The sequence below is a fragment of the Scleropages formosus genome, chromosome 17 (genome assembly GCF_900964775.1).
Source record: "Scleropages formosus chromosome 17, fSclFor1.1, whole genome shotgun sequence".
Classification (NCBI taxonomy): domain Eukaryota; kingdom Metazoa; phylum Chordata; class Actinopteri; order Osteoglossiformes; family Osteoglossidae; genus Scleropages; species Scleropages formosus.
In genome coordinates this window covers 12,486,951-12,503,041 of record NC_041822.1, presented here as the reverse complement: position 1 = coordinate 12,503,041, position 16,091 = coordinate 12,486,951, and the positions used below count along the sequence as shown (strand labels likewise).

Here is a 16,091-nt window from a genome sequence, read left to right as displayed (position 1 = left end):
GATTCCTCAAGAAATTGCTGCAAAAGCGCTACTACACAGTGCTATGAAACGTACACCAGGGCGACTAAGCACTTACTGATTGAATACCAGCCAAATAAAACAATTTAAAAAAACATACTACTACAAATGCACATTTTTTATTCAGAAGTGCAACTGGAACACAATTCAAGGAATTAAAAGAGTTATTTAGTAGCCATCTGGCCTAATGAAGGCAGTGTTGTGACAGCAGGCCAGTGCCTGTCAGTAATAAATGCAGCGAGTGAGATGAATGGGAATGTGAGACATCTCCATGTGGTGCTCCTTGGCGTAGGACCACAAGAAGAAATCGATGACAGCTGAATTAATGTCCTCATTTCTTTTCCCCTCTTTTTCCTCAATAATGCACCACAAATGAGTCTTGATCCTCTCCACGCAACAAATGGAACAGCCTCGGATTTCCACTTCCCTTCTGTCTCCTGAGGGAAGCTGCAATCCTGGTAAGGGGAGATGAAGTTACTCTACTGATATACGTCAAACTGTCTAAAAATAAAATCACATACCTATGCACACACAGAAATATGTTTGCATGCATGTATGTGTATAGAGCTAGTCACTTATATATGCACAGAAATTAGCTTTATTAGTGGTAAAGCTAAATGTCTTAGCCCTTATTCTTTGAATTGTGAATTCTTAATTTAATCCGTCTTTGTGATATTTGACTTGGCAAATAAGGGAGATGACAAAATATGAGTGAGGAAAACAACTGTATGAGAAGTGCTAAAAGAAAGGCTATCATTAGAGGGAGGAAATTTGCACGTATTCTCCTACTCTCAAATCATTTGTCTTCATATGTCCATGACTTCACACAGAACTAAGTGTGTTCAAGTCAGGTTCAGGACCAACCTTCATTAAGAGTTTTCATGAGATCCTCTGAGTACCGCAGCGCTCCCAGGTATATAAGAGCTTGCGGTACCCTGTAGTCTGCAAACATGGTCAGGTAGTTGATATTTGGAATACTGGCTTCTCCTCTGGCCTCCATTATACCCCAGAAGTCTGCCACAAGGATCTGGGCCCTCTTATAGAAAGATATGTTTTTACCCTAACGGACATAAACATGAGGAAGAGGTAAAAATGAAAGAAAGTAAAGGCACAGGACAAAAGAGGGAATGTGTTTTTGCATTTGTTACAGTAGAGGGCGCTCTCGCTCTGCTCTCAGCCAGGAGAAGAAAGGTTCATTAAAATCACACCCAACAACTGCCAAATGTAGGTTGTGAGAAGACACATACACGGCCTGGTGATGCAAGTCACTGGATTGATGTATGCCACATATTAAGTATATAAATAAATAAAGCTTGCAAGCTCAACTATTAGTGATGAAATCTGGTGAAATACGGCCACCTGCAAATGTCATCAAACCAAGCAGACAGATCTTAGATGAAGATGCCAGGCCACACTCACCTCGAACACTGCCTCATCTCTGTACGATGGCAGACTGTCCACAATGTGTCCGACCAGCTTCTCTGCATCGTTGTCGCCTTTCCCCATGAAGCTACGGAGGGAGCCGCCATATTTCAGCAGCACCCTCCCGGCCTCATTGAGGACGCGGTGCCTCTCCTCGAGCATGGGCATGGGCGTCTTGTTGTCAGACCGCAGGACCTGCCTCAGCTCCTCCAGAGTCACACTGGCCATGTATGCGGCATCTGTGATGGGAACACCTGACAGAGCACAGACCTGAGAGTAATCCATCACCTTCAAACCTTCATGCACAGCTCAGGGCTGCCAACTGCAGACAGAGAAGCACAAGTCACAGATTCACCTTCATCCATGGCCCTGGTTACAGCGGCACACAGAGCCATGTACCCACTGTAGGTTTTGCCCTTGTAGGTGATGGTGCATGGCTTCTCACCACAGGGATGCCAGAAGGAGAAATTCATGGTATCCACAACAAAAACCCAGTTGATAGCCTCATCGGAGCTCCAGGAGGGGGCCAGAGGATTCATCTTCTTCCAGCCCTGGGGGGTGAACTCCTCACAGCCACGTAAAGCATAGAGCATCTCTGCAATCCTCCTAACGCCCTCCTCTTCGACAGAAACATCGCGGCTCCTTTCTGCAACAAACTGCCCGGACTCTCTCGGCGGCAGAGGGCTTTCCATCGGTGCAGTTCAGAAAAAGGCTTTATAACAGCACAAAACCATAAAACTTAGAAAGGCAGCATAAGGCACATTTAATTCAGGTTGCCAAAAACAAAAAAAATCAACAAAGGTGCAGTTTTCAGCTGAGACGTGCGTACATACATACGCATCAAAATACATTAAAATTATTTACAGTACTTCGAGAACAACTCACTAACACACTACCTTTAATAACATTCAGTCAGCTGAGTCAGGCAGCTAGCTCTTCAGCACAGACAGCATACAACACATTGATTTATTTAGCAGGCACTTTTCTCCAAAGTGACTTCCAATGGATAGTAATATGTAGTGTTACGAGGCCACACACCTTATTCACCAAGGTGACTTACACTGCTAGGTACATTACTTCCGCTGGGTCACTCATCCATACATCAGTGTAACACACACTCTCTCTCTCTGCCACTCGCACCCTATGGGGGAACCTGAACAGCATGTCTGTGGAGTGTGGGAGGAAACCAGAGCACCCAGACAAAACCCACGCAGACACGGGAGGACATGCAAACTCCACACAGACTGAGCGGGGATCAAACCCACGTCCTCTTGCACCACCCAGGTGCTGTGAGACGGCAGCGCTACTCGCTGTGCCACCCATACACCGGTACATGTTGTGTGTGTGTCCTGTAAGAACTGGAGTTAACTGTGTGTAACGTGCTGTTTAAGGAGGAGCGCATCATACACTTGGGACCACGCGTACGTCGTAGGTAGTAAAGTACAAACCTTCAAAGAAGACCTTTGATCGGCAAAGGTAAATCGTACGGAGCAAAAATCTGAAAGACATGATATATATAGGTACTGTATATTTTTTAAGCTTGCGTTGCGCGGTATATATGAAATAGAACAACATGATGATGTCGAAAGGTGTAGAACCGACGGGCACCACGAGCCTGACACCCGCCGCGTGACATAATTAAACAAACACGTCCGCGGTCACCTGAAATGGTAAAGAATCGTGACACTTGGAGGAACCGGACAATTCAGAGAACCGTTCGGACTGCAGCACTGAGAGATGCCGGCGAACACCGGCAGTGTCACTGTCAGTCAGTGTGAACGTCGTTCACCGCGCCGCGGCGGGACCGCCACGACACGACTCGACATGTTCAGGAGAACAACATGATGATGAAATTGAAAGTTTATATTAACGTTATATTAATTAAAGCTCTTTTCTTAAACGTTGTGTAAGCAGACTTAGCTTAGGAGCTGTCGGGGCCGATTACCGTTAGAATTAGGACAGCTGCGCGCGGGATTCTAAATCCCCATACGAGTGGTTAAAAAGTGCTCATGCTGCATTAGAACACACCTTCAGGGACCCCAAGCATCTGTACAGCCGTTCACCACAGGTGACTTTGCTCGCACGAGACACGAACCATTACATCCGGGTCAACACGATTCTATCCAATGAACACAGCGCGGGCTCCAGGGGCACTTCCGTGGCGCGTTTCAACGCTTGTTTATTAGTCTTGTGGGAGAATAGAGACCGCTGTTGGAACGGACGTGTCTTTTGCGTCTTTGACAAAAACGTGGTTTTGAACCTCACACACTCACAACCTGCGTTGCAGACCCCCTGTTCAGCGCCCATACAAATCAAGAGTCAATGGATCTTATACTGGTGACAATTTCTTCAAAGAATTCTTTAATCTGTACAAACATCCCTTGAAAAGATGCTGATTTAAGTGAAATAGTGTTTGTTTCGAAAGAGCCCGTTTTACTTAAAACCCCAGCCTCTAGAAATATGAGCCCATGCAGCTAGCCAAGTGGACATACTGACACCAGGCAGAAGAAAGTGGCATTAAAAAAACTGCATTAAAACTTTACATTTTATGTTACTTGTTCAAGTAAAATTTCATCACACCAAGAAAGCACACCGAATAAAAAGTGGCATTGAATTTATTACTCACCGGCAAGCAAATCAAACAGGATTTCAATAAGGAATGACATAACTTCTGCATTTAAAAAAACAAAAGGGGACATACAACCCTCTACCGCCCATACTGTATCAATGCCCTGATTCACAAGCAGTCTCTAGATTTTGAAAGTGATTGGAACAGACATTGTTAATGGGTTTAGGCCAGCGTTAAGTGATACAGTGAGATGGACAATAAATGAATTCCTAACTATTGACATCTTTCAAACGGACAGCAAGCAGCGAACTGTGCTCCATTCTAATGAAAAGAGCAATGGGCTAAGATGCAAGCCCAACCCAAAATAAAATCTTTTGGTCCAATCAGCGCACTAGAATAACCCAAGGACAAGTCATTTGGAAGGCAATTCAAATTTTATAAAATCCTTAATGACTGTATATTTACATTTATACAGTTCACCCAAGTTTTGACAACTAAAAATATGCAAAAAATGACAATTCTTGATAAAACAAAAAACCCCAAATTTTCCTTTAATAAAATATTAAATTCTGCTTATTGTACTGTTGGGATGCCAGGCCTGTGTCCACTGATGGTACGCACACTGTAGCCCATACACATAGTGTTCACACAGATGGGTCTAACCTACTTGGAAAAACCACAGTCCAAGTCAGTGACAACTGAAAAATACAATACAAAAAAAATCAAAAATAAGAATGCAGTGACACTCATTCTGCTGCTGCTGAAAAACCTCACACATTTACTTAAATGTGTAGGTGTCCCAAAAAAAAAAAAATTACATGACAACCAGGCGGTGAAGAGGCAGAACAGGGGCAATGCCCCAAGTGTGGAAATCTATCTAAAGTAGAGGAATGTTGGCTCATTTAACAGAAGCAGGGCCATAATAAGCAGGGCGGTTTTCCATCTTACTCTCCTCCTTTAGAAGAACCGACCAGAGTACTGCTTCACACTGTAATAAAACAGTAAAAAAATAAAACAGGAGAGAATTTACAAGAGTCAATTAGAGAACCAAAGACAGAGCAAGCAGGAGACTTCCAAGAGAGGGGGTTAGTCCCGTCTTCCGCAAAAGGGGAGAACTAGGAGGGAGGACTGTCACCAGGGGTTGGTTAGAGTGTGAAATGCTGCTTCACGGTTTGGGTCAGATGAGGCACAGCCTGTGCCATATGGCAGACTGTGATTTGTTGTCAATTTATGGGACTAAAAACAACAAAATCACTAGTCTTCCACACAGAACTAGGCCCACTTTACTCACATTCCCGTGTTCACATTTTTTTGTGCAATTGCATTTTATCAATTCATAATCTTTTTTTTTTTCTTTTTCTTTTTAAAAAAAACCATACAGCAATTTCACAAGGAAAAAGAAAGCTGGAAAGGTTTCCCCAGAATACAGACAGAGGAGGTTAGTAAACATTAGCAAAAGACAATGGAATGTTTCAAATAGACCTGTGGGGAGGGGACAAAAAAAACAAACAAAAAAAAAACAAAAGGGTGGAGGAGGTAAGGACTGTCTTGGCAAAGATAAAAATCACTCATATAAGGCGTCTAGCACTTGCCTATTCTGCAATAGGTACTGTGCGTTTTGAATCTGGTCCTGAGTGCCTGTGATGGTAATGATGCGGTCTTCAGAACCCTCAAGGGGCTCGTCAATCTTGATAGATGCTCCAGACTCGTGACGGATCTGCTTAATTCTCTGGCCACCTTTCCCGATGATTGATCCTGCCAGCTACAAGAAATGAACAGCACAGGGTTATCCCCTAAACATTCCAAAGGTTGCAGCAGGATGGAGTTCTTCCATCTCTAGGGCTGTACTCACATCTTTGGGGATTGTCACTTGGGTGGTGATGACGGGCCCTGCTATGTCACCATAGGACCCACGCCCACCTGGTATAGCGGAGAAGGAAAAAGAAAATCTGCATTTACAGAACCACATACGACAACATTTGCATCAAGAGCCATTTGTTCCTCAGCCTGCCATTTAAACTGGAAATTACTTAGATGACTCACCAGACTGGAACGGCTCCCAGGACGAGCTGTTGTCTGCATCACCAACAGGAGAAGAGAGAGTGAAGAGGAAAATAGACCACTACATGAACTGGATTTTTAAAAACGCAAATATGAAAAGGTAAAAGATGTCAGATATAAAAAGGTCTATCTTGCCACATACAAATTGTAAAGCAGAACCTTAGAAATGGTGGTATGGGCTATTCCTATTGTGAGAAACCCATAGAAAGAACAATTACAGTGCAGTGCTAACAGGAAAGCAGGAGTGCACTCACCATATCCTCCACTCTACATATGCCACAGATGAAGACATGGGAAGAAAGATTGAGAGAGAAAAATTACTTACAGAAGCATGCACTGTGCACACATTTGTCTAATGAAAACATAAAAATGGCCCGATAAAAACAATGCTGATAAGCCACTGTTCCTATAATGTTTAAAAACTCATAAGCATGTTAACAAATACAGTTCTAAAGTGTAATAATGGGCTCCAAGCCCTCCCAGAGGCCCATGTTTTGTGTGTACTGAGCATTCATTGTGCCGTCTAATGGCTTTCACCTACGTATTCAACTGGCTCTCCGTTAGCCTAGACAATTCAAAAATCTGTTGCCTAGCAATGCCAAGCAGCGGCGGCCTGCTCGCTGAAAGCACTGCAGATTGCAGAATGAGCCATCTGTCTGTCAGCAGGGCTTTTTCCTTCACATTTTGAAAAATAAATGGTAAATGAGCGGCAGCATTCGTGCTTGACCACCCCCTTCAAAGAGTATGGTACAGTTAAAATAAAATCCCAATGCCCTAGATAACCCAGCCTCTTTGTGGTAGCAAATTTAAACTCTGATTATACCACAACGGCCGTTTGGGGTAATTGTACTTTTTATAGTCGCATAATTGGTCTTGTTCACATACGGTGACTGTTTCCTAAGAGGGCAGCCATTTCAGCAACTGTGGCCGAAGAGTGGTAAAAGAAGGGGGCTTTTTGAAATGGATTTGGCAAAAAGGCTTATTGTTCTAGGAACCTGAATGGCTTGTGGAGTCTAATAGCTGCAGATGGGAGCAGTTCGCACACTGATGCCATTTTACTTTGATTGCTTCATTGGACACTACTCGCACTCAAACTCCTGTAACTAACCTTTTCTCTTGTGAGTGTGCGTTCATGCAATTCTTCACAAAAAGCACACAACTTAGTTTTTAGCCCACTGGTGCTTTAATCCACAAAGCATTGGGTACTCAATACCTTAGGACAAGCCAGAGCCAGTTATCAAATTTTATTTCTGGTAATGGCATTAATTAAACCAGCTATTCCTACTATAATTTCATGACATTTGTAAAGAGCATTATAAAAACTACTCAGACAGGTCCAATTCAATTGTCTCAGAAGACATCACATAAAACAAATGAAAACTAGTCAACTCAAAACCTAAAACATGCATTATCTTTTGACAGTTGCCGCGAACACTCACCATGCTGTCGTAGCGATCACTAGGTCTCCCTCTCCGATCATTACTTTGAAAAAAGGTAACATATGTTCACACATCCATACACACAGAACCGTACATACAAGCTGTTCCTAAATTGAAATCATTAGAATACGCCACTGCACATGAAAGATGCATGCTTAAGTTCTGAAAACCGCAAAGCACCCCTATAAATTAATTAATTACATACAGACCTGGAGACTGGGAGTTTTAAAATATACTGACAATTACAATGCTAAACTATTAACAGACATTAAGATGAGCGTGGGAGTGTTCGTGAGTTAAACGTGCAAAAGGCTAGTGAAATTTGCAAGAGGTGCATAGGAAAGTACAGATGACCAAGCAGATGACAGTTTTCATAAATATTCTCCCATCAATAAAGACTTCTATGTTGACACGACACAATTAACTCTTTCAGCTGCACAGTTCTGGACGGACACACACACAGCCCCAATTGAACTAAAAAAAAAAAAAGTTGTCACCCATCTTGTAAATAGACTTACCTTGGTCTGTCGTCTGCACTGCCATGATAGCTCTCGTAGGAATACCCGTCATCTCTGCAAACAATTTGAGAATGGGGTACATACAGCCGTGTGAGATTTAGTGTGTCAGAATGTAGAGAACTCTGCAGTGTGATGTTGTGACAGGACAGATTGCCCAAACCAGCACAGTACACAACTCACAAAGATGGCAGGTGAACCACATATAAAATGCACTTAAAAGAAATATTTTAAGAGATACTACACCGATGATAAATACTAATGAACTGATTAAACAGCAAGTATATTTTAAAACGCCATTTTTAGCTTCCTCATCTATATTTAACTGTGCAGGTAATGGCTGTACAGCAATAAAGAGACTGCAGAAGCTCTATCCTTACCTTCCTCTAGGAGGTGGCGGAGGCAGGGGAAGGTTGCGAGCCCTGCTCCCACCCCGGCCCCCTCTGCCAGGAGGTGGTGGGGGTGGTGCTCGGCGTGGACTCATATCATCATAGTCCCGGCGGGAGGGCGGCATGGGTCGGCCACCACGGCCAGGAGGAATACGGTCAAAGCCACCCCGTGCACGCATTGGGAAGCCCATTGGCCGCCGGCCGCGCTCCTCAAACATTGTAAATCCACCGTAGTCATACGTCTCATCATAGAAGTTAGGGTCGTATGGCTGAGCTCGTCCTTTAATAGGAGCCTGGGTGAGACATCAAGGTCACATCACGTTTATAACCTTTTTGAGCAAAGTTTGCTTCGTATTATAAAGCTGTTTCCCCAGTTAGGAACCGCATCCTTCATAAGTTGACTGCATGCCATTTGTACAGACCATCAATACACCTGATGCTCACCTATTTGAGTTACAAGACTTGACAAGCAGTTTATTAAGCCTACAAGATGGTTCTTTGCATTTATAAATACTGAAATTGGATTTCACACACATCCAGACAGCTGAGTGGCGCACAAAACTTACATTTATTCATTTAAGTAATTATGCAGTTATTTAGCTGACACATTTATCCAAGGTGGCTTACAATGCCCGATATACTGACATAACTCCCTGAAAACAATGTCCCTTCTATACACTTGACCAATACAAACGTACAGACCCATCACCTTTTTCCATTATTTCTTGTATTTACCATTTGGTTTTCTGCACTAAATAATATTTAATACAGACATGCATCTCTTAATGACGGGGATATGCTCTGACAAATTCATTGTTGGGTGATTTCATCGTTGTGCGAATACCATACAGCGTACTTACACAAACCTAGCTGGTATAGCCTCAATGCAATAAAGAGATGCTAGTAAACATGAGCTTTATGATGCTGCTGCCAGTGTAGTAGAGCATACTGTTTTACAGTAATTTTTTATAAGTATAAAGAGTACACTAAAATAATAAAATGTACAGTAAATACATAAACCAGTGACATAGGTGTTTATCAATTATTATATACTGTACATAATTGTATGTGCTATACTTTTCTACGACCGGCAGTGCAGGAGGTTTGTTTACACCAGCACCACCCCGAACACGCAAGTAACACGTTGCACAACAAACGGCTACGATGTCGCTAGTTGATAAGAATTTTTCAGCTCCATTATAATCTTATGAAACCACCACTGCATAAGCGGTCAGTCGTTAAACAGTGCATGACTGTACATGAGAATCATATATACCCATGTCCTATTTGTGATTAACAGCTACAAAAGAGGTGAACAATCACCTTGAAAAATAGAAAAACAGTATTACAGGGTAAATAATGAAAGGAAATTGCTTCGTTATGTTGCGTTATAACTAATGTTAACTACTGGAGTAACTGGGTCCATTCTAACGGGATTCGGTGATTTCGGCATAAATTGTGCCAATTTTTGACTGAGGAACACAATGACCATCGTTGGAACTAATCACAAACACATTATAATTATAAGAATTCAACTTAAAGGCGTTTTAGTAACGCATCATGTTTGTAAGGTGGGGGAATTCGATAATAAAAACACATGCTATACCTAAATAATTTAAACATGGACACACTGGCCTGCCAACCAATAACAAAAAAAAAATCCTTCAAAAGAAGTAATAAAAAAAAAAAAAACAGAACTTACCTCAGCAATCAGCTCAAGCATGATCTTGATGCACTCGACGACTCGCTCTGGTTTTCCTCCGACCAGAACCACGCGGTCCGTAGAGTGAGGGCAGCACTCCTGGAAGAGCTTAATGGTTGTCTGGGTGTTCTGAAAGCAGACCAAGAAGACAGTTGTGAGGGAGGTAAGCGTTCGATATGAGCACCCAGCAGGGACCCTCGTTTGTCAGGGGGTGGGTGCTAGCTTGTTGCTCAAACGCACACGTACAAGTTCAGGTTAATGAGCAGTATGCGCTTGAGTAACCTGCAAAAGGGGCAAGGGAGCATGACGACAAACCACAGGACATCATTAGCAGTCATTAGCAGCTATCCCCAATACTGCAGATTAAATGAGCTGGTCTCAAATATGAATGTCATGGACATGTGACACTTTTGTGCTGCTGTAAAATCCAATGATAGAAAAAAATGTCTATCTAAACCAAACAGTCTACACCATACAGTTGTATGAATTACCATATGGACACATGCTAATTAGCCCTGTTCAGAATGCATCAAGCGTAATGAGCAGAGTAGAAGCACATTTCCACTCAACGGTAGACAACGGAAAGAGGTAACAGATGCTGATTCTTCCTTCCTACCTTCACATAAAGGTCTCATATTTTAATAAATATAAAAAATATAAAGCAATACAATTATAGCTCACTAAGCGATTGGTAACGTTGCTATCAAAGATAATTATGGTGTGATATATTATTATTCAGTATTAGTTGCAGACAATGAAGTGCACCACTGTTATATGAAAAGGTGAAATGGAATCATTTACAACAGATGATAAAAGGTGCGATTCCACTCTGTGTGACCAACTCATACCTCTCTTAGCTCCTTGATTTTGGCACCTTTTACACCAATGATGCTCCCTGCCAGGCTCTGGTGGATCAGGAGCCTCAGCTCACAGTCGAAATCAATCCCTTTATAATGCTGGTACTGTATGAACCACAAAGAGAATAAACCTCTTCCATCTGGAACCAATTCCCAAACTCATAATAGAAAATACAATCAAAAGGTTACTACCATAGGCTGTCAGTACTTCCATATGTTAAAATGGCAGCATAACTACCATCGGCTTTGTGCTTCCGACATGAGCCTCACCTCCTCCAGTGTGGGGATGATCTTCAGCAGGATGTCTCCGACAGTTTCGATGTCTGCACTGATGCTCAGAATCCTTTAGATATCATTGCCACCCGAGGATAATCCCACACAATGATGTGAAAATAGCAAAATTAAAAAAAGAAAAAAATTCAGACAACAAAGACTACTAAAAAGTAAATACAGTCAGATAAAACAACATTCTGGAAGAGCGAGATGCATGTTTAGGATTTCCCAACAGCATTGAACTGATTCACTGTACGAGTTACTAACATGCAACCGTTAACTCAAATTTGACAAAAAAGAATGATAGGTCTTGGACGATGGGCAACTTGGAAGGGCTTAGGAAAAGTGGGCAAAAAAATATCACACAGCTGACAGAGCAGAGCCTGAGAAATTCCAGTCCTATCCCTCCACCAGCAATTCGGAGGGGTTGGGGTTGGCAGGGTCAGGGGTTTGAGGCCATTGCAATGGTGACACTGGCACACCCTCTCACAGAGAAAGGGGAGAAAAGAGCAAAACCAAAAGTAAGCAGAAGAGTTTATGCAGGTGGAGGACGCTGTAGAGGTGGCGGACAGGAGAAAGGCCATGAAAAGTTGGCAGATAAAGGTCAATCTGATGGACCCTGTGAGAAACCAAACAGGAATGCAGCACGGGGGAGAAATAAAAAGAGACGATACTAATGAGTGAGTGGGCAGAGCGCTAGCGGTTCCTTACGACATGGACAGTGATGTGGGGAAGGGGAGGAGCAAGGTGGGCCACAAGGACAGGGCAAGAAAGACTGCTTCTCAACAACTCATGATTAATCACACAGAAAAATAGATGCAACAATTCAAGCTGTGCTCCTTCCATTCAAAATAGTTGTTTTTCTGTGCGCGCAGATTCTTGTACATTTATGTAAACTTTCAGTGACAAAAAAGATCAAAATCAAAAGACTCGATGGGGGAGGGGGCGGGGAATAAGACAGAAAAATCAAACAGAACAGTACACCATTCTGAGAAGGGGATACTGTAAACTTAACTGAAACAAAAGGCAGGTTATAAAAGACATTTGTCTGCTGTTCTAATCAGGCAGTGAGGCAATAACTGGTGGGACATACCGCTCAGGGCCACTGCTGTCTGGGACTGATACACTGGCATTGTACTGCATTGGTCGTGGAGGTTGGCATTGGGCAAGGGCATTCAATCACAAGTTGTCATGTAAGGTGCCCGTTTGGGAAGGGGCACATTTATGGGCATGGCCAACCAGGGTGTCAGGTGGGCGTTCAGGGGCGGATGTTGGGCCAACGTCAAGGTGGGCAACGCAGGAGGGGCATGTCGATCCAGTACATGGGCAACGGAGGAAGGTGGCCAAAAATAAATAAAAAAGGAGAGGGAAGAGGGGGAGAAGGAATACATTTTAATTTAATACAAGCTATACCCATCACTAAGATTCTCCAAAAAAAAGAGAAACTTTAAGCTGTTGAAAAATGCACAAGGGTTACTTCTCTGGGATGTACACAAACAATTTATAATGGACTGGTGAGCTACCGTTCAGAAGTTCAAAAAAAAAAAAAAGGAAAAAAAAACATAGGTCTTTTTTAAGGGCAGAGAGAATTGTTAAGACGGCTATTGTTGACTACAGTGACGCAAGGTTTATGGTTGAGGAGTACCATGGTGGTTCTTGTCTTGTAGACACCCACCAAGAATCACTGTCACCGCTGAAAACGAAGAGCTTTCACATGATCCAACTTTATGGTAAGCAGGGAAACTACTGGGGAAAGTGTTTTAAGAGTCTAAAGGTATGAAATATTTGTGGCCTACTGGGAAATCACAAGCATGCAACATTTGATCTTTGCCATGACTGTCATACTGAACAGGAAAAAGTGATACAGTCTATCTTAAAATCCCTTAATATTTGGGTGGAGCACATTCATCAATTAAATCACCATTCTCAATATTTTAAAGTAGAAAAAATGACAAAACCTGAGTGAACTAAGAAAAACACTCAAAGGACAAAACAAGCACAAAATAAGCTTTGGGTGTCACCAGTGTTGAAATGAGAGACTCACATTTGATTAACTGGATAGAGCTGCAAACCTGTTCATAAAATAAACTAATGCCCCTCCACAATTCCACAAACCAATGTTGGGCAGGGATTCAGATTAAAAAAAAATAAAAATATTACAAATCTGAACTCATCATACTCACATCTGTTCGTAGTGCTTTGATGTTTTTCCCTCCCTTCCCAATCACAGCTCCTGCATTCTATTTAAGGGGAAAAGTAGTGTTTTAAAAAATGGATTTTACAGTCTGCAGACCGTAAAGTGCGTGTATGAATTTGTTGCGAGAGGTTCTCACTTTGCTTTGCAGCAAGATACGCAGCTCCACCATTTCGTCTGTGTTGCGGGACCGCTTGAATGCCTGCTCCTCATCCATGTCCTCAGCTGGTCGCTTTCCTGTGGAGCAGCAGGACAGGCTTGTTACATGACAACAGCAGTGACAGCTTGCCACTCTGCATAAATCATACCACAGCATCATTCCTTCACCAGCCATATACAGTACACTACATGCATTAATGGTTAAAAATTATCCTTACAATAAACCCCATTCAAGTTAGTTTTTTCACTAAATATATAGGTATTACTACATAATAAATATAGACAGCTACAACATTATTATACATAATAAACACTAAATCAGCTTGGCTCATTTGCAAAAGCTAGTTATGACTTCAGGCAATATGGTACTGGCAAAATTAAGGTTGATTACCAACAGCCAGCCATTCTTTCAGAATTCCTGGCAATTTTTTTTTTAGCAAATTCATCAGGGGGGAGACACTGTTTGGCTACAGACACTTTATTGAGAACTGATGTCTGATATAGGAGAATGTATTTCACACTGTCACCATGGGAACAAGACCCCAAATCACTTTGAAATACTAACCATGAAAGAGCCATTTCCAGCAGATATTTTTAGACTACACAGTAAAGAAAAAAATCCAATATGAAAATCTCACTTTAAATGTTAATCCTTTGATGAAAATACAGGTGGTCCCCGATTTAGGATAGTTTGACTTACTATTTTTTTTCGACTTTATGATGGTGAGCTGGCAATAAACATTCAGTTGAAACCATACTTCGAATTTTCATTATTTTCCCAGGCAAGCGATATGCGGTGCAATACTCTCTCGCGATGCTGGGCAGCGGCAGCAATCCGCATCTCCCGGTCTGTCACGCGGTCGTTATACAGATAGATACCCCCCGATCTACGTTGTGTTTTGCGCATCCATAAGGTCACAGAAACACCCATCTGCGTCTCCTGCTACTGGTGGGAAGAAGAAGAGGAGGGCAATTACTGTTGAGGAGAAACCCAAGATAATTGCCCAGCATGAAGGCGGCAAGTCCGTAATAGCCATCGCACATATGCTAGGCTATGATTTTCGGTAGGGTTAGGTGTATTAAATGCATTTTCAACTTACGATATTTTCGATGGGTTTTGCGGAACGTAACGGTAACCCCATCGTAAATCGGGGACCACCTGTAAGGTTAGACATTTGTGCAATCTTCACTAACAGCACCAGGTCCATGAGAGAAATCTCTGAGGAAGAAGAAATTTAAAAAGTCTGTATGCAGCAGTCCCCAGCAACACGCAGTAGGAGGAGACAGACAAGGGCTCTCTCACCGTTGGTTTCCGTGTTGCTGAAGGTGCTCTCTTCCTCCTGCTGCTCGATTTCAGTCTCCATCGTCCTGTGGCGGCAGTCAGACGAAATCGGGCTCCTCTCTCCGTCGGACAGCTGCGGTACAGCATCGGGAAGATGACACACTGCACCGCCTCGCCCGACGTCTCACAGAGCCTCTGAAGCTCTAGCCCCGCACTTACCGCTATTTATCCCGCTCGAATGGGCGTGTCGTGGGCGGATCTACCGAGGGCCTCCAGGAACCGCCGAACAAACAGACCTGCCTGCGCGGGCGGAAAGAGAGCGCGTTACCGGATCCCCCAGCGCGAGAGTCTTCCGCACACAGACAACGACGCCAATTCACAAGATACACTCAGTAACCGACATCACACCGGCGACTCGTTTATTTCCACCGCTGAATTACCAGCTGTCCCGATGTACACTAGTCACACACTAGAAATACTGCATAGTGAACAGATTGTGACAACTCATCTGTTTTTGATGTGCTGCATAGACTTCCTGTCCACTGGGCCTAACCAGCCTCCCACAAACAAAAGGTGACGACGGTTATACACACAGCAGGTTTTCGTTCACAATAAGCGACGAATATACACCAAAGCCTGGGGGAAATAAATACTGCTCCTCTGTACAGAGAATGAAATCAATTTAGTCGCCAACAGTGCGGAGAAGTGGATCTGAAAGTAAAGACTCAGACTGACAACCACCGCTAGCCGACCGCGTTTCGAGGCCCGTTCCAACCCGCACAATTATTAATTCTGACAAAATACAAGCAAGAACGCAGCAGAGTTAATCATCCGGTTGTTGTAGGGTAAATGTTTGATTGATGTGCTTACACTCACTTATCCTAGTAGTAGTAGTGCTCAACACAGCCGAATGGCGTGCTCTTTCTATCATGGCGTAGTAATAATGTTGATGTTAGCTACCAGCTAGCCAACACTTTCACATGAAAGCTGCGGAAACGCCGGCCTTCAAACACTGAGCAATTGTTTGAAAGGAAATTTAGCGATCCGTAAATGCATTTAAACGGTTTCGGCCATACCGTCGCCTGTCGAACTCTTCAAACCCAGACACTTTCGTCTAATTTCTTTACAACGCACTAATGACTAACCTTCTGCTTGACTCGCTCGATCGTCTTCGCCCCAACTCGGGGAGAAAATGCAGACAAACCGGATGA

The 16,091-nt window shown here is 43.0% G+C and overlaps 2 protein-coding genes across 4 annotated transcripts; both read right to left on the bottom strand.

Annotated features, from left to right (window-relative positions):
• Positions 1-221: 221 nt before the first annotated feature.
• On the bottom strand, positions 222-3,853 carry qng1 (Q-nucleotide N-glycosylase 1). Of its 2 annotated transcripts, XM_018759148.2 has the most exons (6): positions 3,469-3,853; positions 2,889-2,938; positions 1,796-2,152; positions 1,438-1,694; positions 883-1,078; positions 222-473 (listed from the first exon to the last, which is right to left on the bottom strand). In XM_018759148.2, the coding sequence occupies exons 3-6, from the start codon at positions 2,130-2,132 to the stop codon at positions 241-243; spliced, it is 1,023 nt and encodes a 340-aa protein (XP_018614664.1). In that variant the 5' UTR covers positions 2,133-2,152; positions 2,889-2,938; positions 3,469-3,853; the 3' UTR covers positions 222-240. The 2 variants fall into 2 exon arrangements, with proteins under 2 accessions (XP_018614664.1, XP_018614663.1); XM_018759147.2 differs by lacking the exon at positions 2,889-2,938 and having other exon boundaries at positions 3,469-3,851.
• Positions 3,854-4,039: 186 nt separating this feature from the next.
• On the bottom strand, positions 4,040-16,088 carry hnrnpk (heterogeneous nuclear ribonucleoprotein K). 2 transcript variants are annotated; one of them, XM_018759142.1, is made up of 17 exons: positions 16,026-16,088; positions 15,100-15,180; positions 14,902-15,013; positions 13,579-13,676; positions 13,429-13,485; positions 12,339-12,382; positions 11,243-11,315; positions 10,964-11,077; positions 10,116-10,244; positions 8,405-8,706; positions 8,028-8,081; positions 7,510-7,552; positions 6,325-6,337; positions 6,053-6,085; positions 5,862-5,929; positions 5,602-5,771; positions 4,040-4,997 (listed from the first exon to the last, which is right to left on the bottom strand). In XM_018759142.1, exons 3-17 carry the CDS (start codon positions 14,960-14,962, stop codon positions 4,967-4,969), a joined length of 1,290 nt encoding a protein of 429 aa, XP_018614658.1. In that variant the 5' UTR covers positions 14,963-15,013; positions 15,100-15,180; positions 16,026-16,088; the 3' UTR covers positions 4,040-4,966. The 2 variants fall into 2 exon arrangements, with proteins under 2 accessions (XP_018614658.1, XP_018614659.1); XM_018759143.1 differs by having other exon boundaries at positions 15,957-16,034.
• Between the last annotated feature and the right edge of the window lie 3 nt (positions 16,089-16,091).